A 9,298-nucleotide genomic window follows, 5' to 3' on the forward strand; every position below is an offset into this window, starting at 1 on the left:
ACAGGAGTCAGGGTGATGAGGTAGTCTCCCTTGCGGTCCGGGGAGGCGCTGGCCATGGTCCTGACCTCGAGCTCGAGACTGGAGCGCGGAGGGCGCCCAGGAGCGGCGCTGGGAGAGCGCGCAGGGCGCGGCGGGGAGCGGCCGTCGAGGCCCCCGCCCTTCCCGACCCCGGGGGAGCCCGCCGGCCTTCGCGCGAACCCTTCACTGCCTGCTCGGAGCTGCATCAAAAAGGGTGGGGCATCCAGCCACAGCTGCAATCGGAAGCCACCCGGGAGGATTGAAGAAGAATGGAAACCCGGCCCGTCCCCTCCCCCTCCAACCATGCGACCCCCCCCCCCCCCGCCACAGTCGGGGATGGGCCCATCCTTTACCCCCCACCCTCCACCTCCCAGGCCCAGGGAGGCGCGGGCAGCCTTTGTGGACGCACGGCCGCCCACCACCGAACCCGAGCACAGACAGGGGTCGGGCAGGGTGGGGTGGTGTGCACCTGCAAGAAGCGGTATTCGAGGCGGGGCAGGACTGTGGGTACGCTGGGATCCTCGGTCCTCCGCCGAGCTGGAAGGGGGCGAGGGAGGGGCGATCCCCACGCCCTATTCTCGGTCTTCAACACCGCGCCCCCCCACCCCATACCAACCTGGTCGTTGATGTTCTGCAGGGCTTCCTTGCCCGAGGCCCGCCGGATCTCCACCTTCCTGCTCGATTCAACAGATGGCTCCCCGCCGGCGCGCCGGCCCTGCCGGGAGTAGGGCGTCTGCGGGTCGGGGCCCAAGTGCGCGACGTCCCGCTGCTGGGCCACCACCTGCCCCGAGCCCCGGCCCACCGTCAGCGAGTCGAAGTCGATGGTCTTGTTCTCCGAGGACCCCTCCACCGGGCAGAACATGCCACAGAATTTCTGCCGAGGCTTGGGGCTGCCTGAGCCCAGGTTTTTAAAAAAGGCAGGGACCTCTTCGTCCTCTGCCGCCTTCCCGGATTGCTTCCTCTCAGCCATGGCGTGGGGGCTCGCGGAGGGTCCTCGCCGTTCGTCCGTCCGTCTGCCGGTCCCTACGTCGGCCTGTCTCTAGGCACAAACCCCCTGCCCCGGCTGCAGCCGCGGCTGCCGCTCTCTGCTTACCGCAAGGTGTACAGAAAGGAAGGAGGGCTGGCGAGCGAGCGACCCACCCCTCACGGTCCCTCCCCCTGACCCCGCTTTCTCCCCTCCCTGCCCACGCCCCCCGCCAGCTCCCGCGAGCAGCAAAGTTGGGTCTGGGCGGGTGGCCGCTGCGGCAGCGAGAGCGGAGAGGCTGCCAGTTCCCGGCAGCTGCGGGAGGAGCGAGGCGCGGGCGGGGCGGAGGCGGGGCGTGGCGCGCGGGGAGGGGAGCGAGGAGCCGGGGAGGCCAGGGAGGGCCTCGCTCCGGAAGTGAAGCTGCCAGACCACCGGCTAATGGATGCGCAGCGGAGGGCCCGCTGACCGCTCTGGGCGCCACGGTGAGTACCCTGCAGGGCACGCGGGGGCGAAGATCGTAGGGCGCAGTCCCCGGTCCCTGCGCCCCTCTCCCGGACCGGCCCGGCCCAGGCGCCTCTTCCTCACCGCATTGCGGAGGTGGGCCCACGACGAGTGCCCACCGTGGGGAGGACTCCCTCCCCCTGCCCCGGGTGTGAGCTGATGGGTGGGGAAAGTGGCACTCGCTGGCGGGCGCCAGGACACCCGTGGTGGAGGGGCGGGGGGAGAAGGAGGGGCGGCACTGGGGGTGGGGAAGAGATGGCGCAGGCCGCGCGGAAAAGGAGGGACCGTAAGAGGCGCGGGGACACTAGAGCTTCGGTCTAACCACCGGCCGTGGTGGGATACTGGGAGCAGAGACAGAAACGAGATTCTCGCTCACTGCGCCCACAGTGCGGGGGGCGGGGGCGGGGGCGCATCATGGCGGGGAGAGATACAGAGGGGCGTAGCAAATACGAAGTGGGTGGGTGTAGAGACAGAAAATAGATCTACAGTCTGTGCAAGTGTAGCAAGGCGAGGTACAGCCCAGCGCGGCAACTTAAGGGTAGAGTGAGAGGGGATGCAGGTGGGCGATATTGGCCGAGGGCGCCGTGTACCGTCGCTGCGCGACTGTGCCAAGAAGGGTCCCGCAGAATGTCTTCATTTGATATCTTCCGCCCCTTTCTCCCGCCCAAGGGGGAAAGATACACATGGAAGCCCCCCCCCCCAAAAAAAATCTCCAGCCCTACCCGGGGCCACCGGCGCCCCGCCTCATTCCACCGCCTCTGTAGCGCACTGCGCCAGAGCCGCGGGGTTTCCTAGGCTGCCAGAAGCCGCGTGCCTGGGCGCTAGTGTGCGCGCGTCCAGTGCAGGATCAGCGTGTGGGGCGCGGCTGTGATGGTTGCCTTGAATTGTGTGAGGCCAAGCAGCAGAAAGGTGTATGGGGACGTGGTGTGTATGCACGAGTAGATCAGCCTCAGCCATGGGATTAGTGGGCATCCAGGGGGCATTTTGATGTAACGCCGGTACATCAGGCCAGTAACACAGCCTCCAAGAACCCTTCATTGCTTACTTCTATTCCCCGTGTCTTTTCCACGTCTCAGTCCCTGCCCAGGGTTGATTACAGCCCCGCCCCTCTCTCCACAGTAGCAAAACCCTGCAGAAACGATGCCCATCCTTTGGCAGCTCGAGAAGGAGCTCTGGGCATGCTCAGTGATCAGGGCGGGTTTAGACTGGGAAACTGTTAACCACAGGAGCTTGGTGCTGGGCTGAGCCACCAAAGATTCGGTCCCATTGTCAGCCCTTGCCCTTGGAAGGACTAAATGCGGATCCCCAGCCCTCCTCCACAATTACCAGGGAAAGGTGAATGGAGTTAAACTTAGAGGACAACCAGTCCCAGCTGGAAGATAAGCCCACCATGATGGGATAAGGAGGACGGACGGAGGAATGTACCTGTGCAGGGGATAAGAGAAGCAGAGGCGAGCATTTGGACCTAGCACCAGATGTGCTTTGCATTTGAATAAAGTGCCTCCACACGAATTACATTTCCTACTCCTAGCAGACCCCTGGGATGAGTGCTTCCTTATCACCACTTTCCAGGGTAGGTAACAGAGTTAGATGCTTTGCCCAAGGTGACTATATAGTTAAATGATCCAACAACTCCAGTGGGGTCTTCCACCTGAAAGTCTGGTTCCTTTTCCACCTTATCCTATCTTTACGTGAGATTTTCACATTTTTTCCCCTATCCAAGTATTTCCAGTCTTGGTCTTATCCTGAAGCACCCAGGTGGCTCAGACCATAAGGAATCAGCCTGCAATGCAAGAGACCCAGGTTCCATCCCTGGGTAGGGAAGATCCCCTGGAGAAGGAAATGGCAACCCATTCCAGTATTCTTGCCTCAGAAATCCCATGGACAGAGGAGCCTGGAGGGCTACAGTGCATGAGGTCACAAAGAGTGGGACATGACTGAGCGACTAACACTTTCACTGGCCTTACCGTGTACCAGGGATGTTTCACTTACCGTCTTTTTATTTGGAAGGTTGCATTGAAGGTTGAGATAGCCTTTGGAGGAGGAAGCCACTCAAAGGTAGCCTAACTTGAGCGGGACAGTTATGTAGACCTTAAGAGGTGTTTCTTCCTGGGTATGCAATGTCTTTTGACATCTCTTGTTTCCTCTAAATATTATAACCGGGAAGAAGGTCACCCCCATATCTTAGAAGAAGATCATGAGGCAAGAGGGAGGAGTCAATGTACTCAAATCCCTGGGGCTGCTGGGCAAGGACTCGATCCAGCATTTTGCCCTCCCTGCCCTCTGGCACACGCACCTCCTTTCAGCACCTTCGAGAAGAACTCAGAAAATGTGCCTGCAGCAGGAGCAGCTCCCCTGCTTTAGCTGCAAGTTGGTGTCTGTGGCATACGGGCCCCATTTGGACTGATGGAGAATTTTAGGGCAAGAATGATTATAGCCACTTAATACTCCATGACAGCAACTCGAGATAGACGCTCTTCCCTTTTTAAATCAACCGGTCTCCACTGCTCCTTCACAGATGTGCCTCCTGTCTTTTTCTTTGTTTTCAAATGACCCATTCAAGTTCAGATGCTATGAAGAAAGCATTGTGTTACGAACTTAACATTTATAGCAAAAGAAAACCCCTAGCTGTGCATTTGCAAAGCATAACCAGGCATAACCAAGGAGAATTAATTCATAACTTCAAGTTTAATTTATTTGGCTCTGAGTTTTTTGTAGATTTTAAAACCTATATTAAGTTGTATCTATGTTATTATATTAAAGCATATTATGCAAGTTATATTGCTAATCCCATATTAAGTTGATTTTAAATGTTTGAATGATTCTAATTGGATTTTTAATCAAAGGAATGAAGTAACTCAATATTGTTTAATAGCTCTAATTAGATTATGAAGGATTTGGGGGGGGATTTTTTTTGGCTGCATGGCAATGCTTGTGGGCCTGGCAGTGAAAGCACCAAGTCTCAACCACTGGACCACCAGAAAATTTTCAAGAATTACTGTATTTTTGAATAAGTGTATTAATAGTCTTCACACTGGGTATTGTCATTGTTGAGTCTATAAGTTGTGTCTGACTCTGCTTCCCCGTAACCTGGCAGGACTGTAACCTGCCAGGCTCCTTTGTCCACGGGATTTCCCAGGCAAGAATACTGAAGTGAGTTGCCATTCCTCCTCCAGGGACACTGGATATTATCATCATAAAAATACACTATTTATTATATTTATACAGGGCAGCTTGGCTTGGCTGGAGTGGAGAGACACCCAGACACACCATTGTGCTGAGTGGGTAACATCATCTTCCTGTACCAGAAGCTGAACACATAAGCGCCTTGGCTGTCACAGAACATTCTGGAACAAACAGGTACCTAACAAACAGCCTCCTGATTTCAGTTTTCATGTGGGAAAGATCTTGAGTCCTGTCCATCACTGGAGCTCCATTAATGGCATGCCTGATGAGTATATGGTGGGGAAGCCCGATTGCAGGAGGGTCCCCAAGAGAATAAGAAGTCACTGTAAGCAAAGAAGAACAATGACTCAACTACAACGTGAGGCAGTCTCCCTGTTTCCCGCTCCCACTTCCATCCCTCACCAGGTATCCATGCTTCCCGGAAAGGGGAGGGCTGTGTGGTAAAACTGAGCCTTGTTTCCCTAGGAGCCCAAGCTACTTGCTGGGAAACTTCCCTCCAAGAGTTCTGGCTGCCAGAGTGGAGGCGTCTCCCCACTGGCTAGAGAGAGGTGAGGCGGCAGAGACCCAGAGAGGGGTGGAAGGAACACACACGTGCTTGCACTTCCGGTGCTGCAGGTCCCCACCCCGCCTCCTCAATGTGACTGCAGAGCCTCTGGCCGTGGTCCTGTCGTAACAGATACTAACCTGGGGCAGGCCTGGAGACCTCACGGAAAGGGCCAAGTTCTTGCCACTGAGCAGCAAAGGTGATTGGTCCAGGACCTGTTGACTGGTGGGTTATAAGTCTAGAAGCTCATCTGGGATATTCTCAGTTTGAAGTCAGCGCCAGTCTGTCCCATAAGCTAATCAGTAGCCATAGAGTTCCGGCCAGGCAGTATCCGGCAATGGCGCTGGCCCTGTTGGAGGACTGGTGTAGGATTCTGAGTGTGGATGATCAGAAATCACTGATGGTTATGGGGATCCCAGTGGACTGCAGCGAGGATGAGATTCAGGAGGTCCTGCAGGAGACTTTAAAGCCTTTGGGCAGGTATAGACTCCTTGGCAAAATATTCCGGAAGCAGGAGAATGCCAATGCGGTGCTATTAGAGTTGCTGGAGGACCCTGAGGTCTCTGTGATCCCCAGTGAGGTTCAGGGTAAGGGGGGCATCTGGAAAGTCATCTTCAAGACCCCTAACCAGGACATGGAATTTCTGGAAAGACTGAACCTCTTTCTAGAAAAAGAGGGACAGACGGTCTCGGGAATGTTCCGGGCACTTGGGCACGAGGGGTTGTCTCCAGCAGCCTTGCCCTGCATCTCGCCAGAGTTACTGGCCCACGTGTTGGGACAGGTGATAGCACATGCCGCTCAGCCTCTGCTCCCCATGAGGTACCGGAAGCTGAGAGTGTTCTCAGGGAGCACCGTGCCTGCCCCCGAGGAAGAGCCCTTTGAAGTCTGGCTGGAACAGGCCACCGAGATAGTCAAAGAGTGGCCGGTAGCAGAGGCAGAAAAGAAGAGATGGTTGATGGAAAGCCTTCGCGGACCAGCCCTAGACCTCATGCATATAGTCCAGGCAGACAATCCATCCATCAGCGTGGAGGAATGTTTGGAAGCATTTAAGCAAGTGTTTGGGAACCTGGAGAGTCGCCGGACCTCCCAGGTGAAGTACCTGAAAACCTATCAGGAGGAAGGAGAAAAAGTCTCAGCCTACGTGTTACGGCTAGAAACCCTGCTGCGGAGAGCAGTGGCGAAGCGGGCGATCCCCAGGAACATCGCAGATCAAATCCGCCTGGAGCAGGTCATGGCCGGGGCAAGCCTCAGTGAGGTACTCTGGTGTCGGCTTAGGGAGCTGAAAGACCAGGGCCGGCCTCCCAGCTTCCTGCAGTTAATGAAGGTCATCAGGGAAGAAGAGGAGGAAGAGGCCGCTTTCGAAAATGAGAATACTGAAGAGGCAGAGGGAGGGGATGGCTATGGTCACTGGGGTAATGAGGCCAATGACTAAAACCCAACTCCGAGGGCGACCCACAGACGGTGGGTGGAGGGACAGCCACGTTATTAAGCTGAGACCTTTTCAGTCTTTTTTTCTCTATAATTTGCACAGTTGAAATCACAGCATTCAAGCCAGGTTTTATTTTGTTTTTCTTTAACCTTTCTGGCTGCATCATGGGGTATGTAGGATCTTAGTCCCCCAACCAGGGATTGAACCCATGTACCCTGCATTGAATGTGGAGCCTTAAACTCTGAGTGGCCAGGGAAGTCCCTTGAGTCAGGAAGGTCTTGATTCTTCTTTGTAAGGAAAAAAAAAAAACTGAGAGTTTCTTGGACTCTACATAGACAATTGCTAAGTCTCTTCAGTTGTGTCTGATTCTGTGCAATCCTGACTTTATGGACTATAGCGCACCAGGCTCCTCTGTCCATGGGATTCTCCAGGCAAGAATACTGGAGTGGGTTGCCATGCCCTCCTTCAGGGGATCTTCCTGATCCAGGGATCAACCCTGCAGTTCACAGATGATTATTAATAAACAAAAACTTAAATTCCAAATAGGAGATCAGAAGCCTAAAGGAATCTGAACCAGTTGTCCTTTAAATCCCTCCCAATAGACCAAAGAAAGCAATGATGTAAGAAAATAAAAATCTCTTTTGTCATCTATTTAAAAATCCCAGCTCTTTGAATTAATGTGTTTTCCTTTCTCAAATCTACAAGCTCTCTCTCTCTCTGAGTACCATATAAGACAGTGTTCAGAGAGCATGGTGTGAGGGACATTCTCAAGAAACGGTAGTTATCACAGGAGGGCCTGCAGAAGCAGGGGATGCACCCACCATGTTTTGATTCAGGCCAGTGGTTAGAGAAGAGGATTTTTAGTGATGACAAAAGACAAAGAAGAGAGGAAGTGAGCTGATAGTTACTGAGAAAATGCTCTGTGACAGGCATTTTACATGTATACATTTTTCATGTGTACATCATCCCCAGTGTGGTATAATTATGCTCATTTTAAAAGAGAGGGGGCACTTCCCTGATGGTCCAGTGGTTAGGACTCCACAGTTCCAATGCAGGGGTTGAAGATTTGATCCCTGGTTGGGGAGCTAAGATCCCACACTGCCAAATGGCACAGCCAAAAATATATAAATCATAATTTTTAAAAATGTCTCCCAATTAAAAATAACTAAATAAGTGAGAAGGAAAAAAGTCCATATGGGTTACATGGTCTGCTCAACATCAAAACGCTAACAGGTGGCGGAGCACAGACGGAAGTCGGGACCTCTCTGACTCTTCCTAATCCGCTCTCCACTGTGATCATAGTTTTCAAATTGTGCTTTGTAGTTCTGCAGGGACTTTTCAGCAGTTCCATGTTGAAATTGTATTTTACCCTCTTTAAATCTCTACTAGATAACAGGTAGACAGACACAAGTGTGCTGATATCCAGATTTTAACACACTGGCATTTGCCAGCAGGCTCACTGTTGTTTCCAGATTGACTCATTTTGTGCAGATCTTGGAAAAAAGATTCCCTGGTGAGATCCAAGCACACAGCCAAACTTCTATTCATTCTTCGTAGATTAAGGAAGTCATAGCATTTCAGAGGTGTTTCAGTCAGGCTTATGCCTGTCCTGTGATGCCAAGTGTGCTTCAAGCATAAATGAGCATCATTCAGTTAAGCACTACACAAGACTCCAACACAATCCATGTCTCACATCCTGGCAGCTTTGTATATACAATAAACAAGTGGCTTAGCTTCTCTAAGTATCAGTTTTCCTCATCAGAAAAGTGGGAGGACAATAGAATAGGGTTGTTGTTAGGATCAAATGACATAATGCCTTTTAAGCACTGAGCATGATGTCTGGAACACAGAAAGCCCTCAATACATGGAGGCTCTTTTTCTTATCTTTCCCATGCTTATTGTCTGATCAGCGCATGTTCTCTTCTTTTTCTAACAGTCCTGCAATAATGAGTAAATAGGTAATCTGTTCGGTTGTGACAACGTTGCATTAGAAACCATTAAGTGCTTGTGGTAAGTTGGAGCTCTTATTGTCTGTTATCTTTGTGATCAATTTTCCAGCTATTGTTGACTATTGTTAGTGATTATAAAAAATAAATTATTCTTTCTGATGGTAAATAATTTTAACTGAAGCAATATCCTGAGATTGTAAGAAAAGGCTTTTATTTAAAAAAAAAAAAGATACCATTTGTGAGCACTTACCTTTCTAAGTTCAATTTTTCAATACTGTTCAAACAAAGTGATACAACTGTCAGCCTATACACCCGGATTTCATGTGTTTTTTGTATTTGTAAAAATGGCCTCATTGATCTCATGTATTCTCAGTATACAAAGTAAAGTGTTATAAATGTGAAGTTATAAAATAAATCCATTCTGGTAAGATTCTGAGTTTTTTGTGCTTTGTATATTGTGGTTCTGTATAAACTTTTGCTTAACAAAGGGATTTAATTACTAAAAAAAATTTTTTTTGAGAGATAGAGATTAGAAAATCAAGCTAAAACCACAAAAGATCTTGAACTCTTCTAGAGAAAAAAAAAAAAGAGCAAAATGCTGGGATGGAAATACTTGGACTTGGTCTCCAAAGATGAGAGGGAGCTCAGTTCACCCATCACTGATTTCCCTTTTAACCTACAAGAAACGACAGATGGAGGCCGGGTCC

General features: G+C 51.4%; 1 protein-coding gene across 1 annotated transcript; it reads left to right on the top strand.

The window, feature by feature from the left end:
• The first annotated feature begins 1,331 nt into the window (after positions 1-1,331).
• Positions 1,332-9,019, top strand: PNMA2 (PNMA family member 2). The gene is made up of 3 exons (XM_043870535.1): positions 1,332-1,464; positions 4,712-4,843; positions 5,135-9,019. The coding sequence occupies exon 3, from the start codon at positions 5,551-5,553 to the stop codon at positions 6,643-6,645; it is 1,095 nt and encodes a 364-aa protein (XP_043726470.1). The 5' UTR covers positions 1,332-1,464; positions 4,712-4,843; positions 5,135-5,550; the 3' UTR covers positions 6,646-9,019.
• The last annotated feature ends 279 nt before the right edge of the window (positions 9,020-9,298 follow it).

Source organism: Cervus elaphus, chromosome 16 (assembly GCF_910594005.1).
Source record: "Cervus elaphus chromosome 16, mCerEla1.1, whole genome shotgun sequence".
In the NCBI taxonomy this organism is placed as follows: Eukaryota; Metazoa; Chordata; class Mammalia; order Artiodactyla; family Cervidae; genus Cervus; species Cervus elaphus.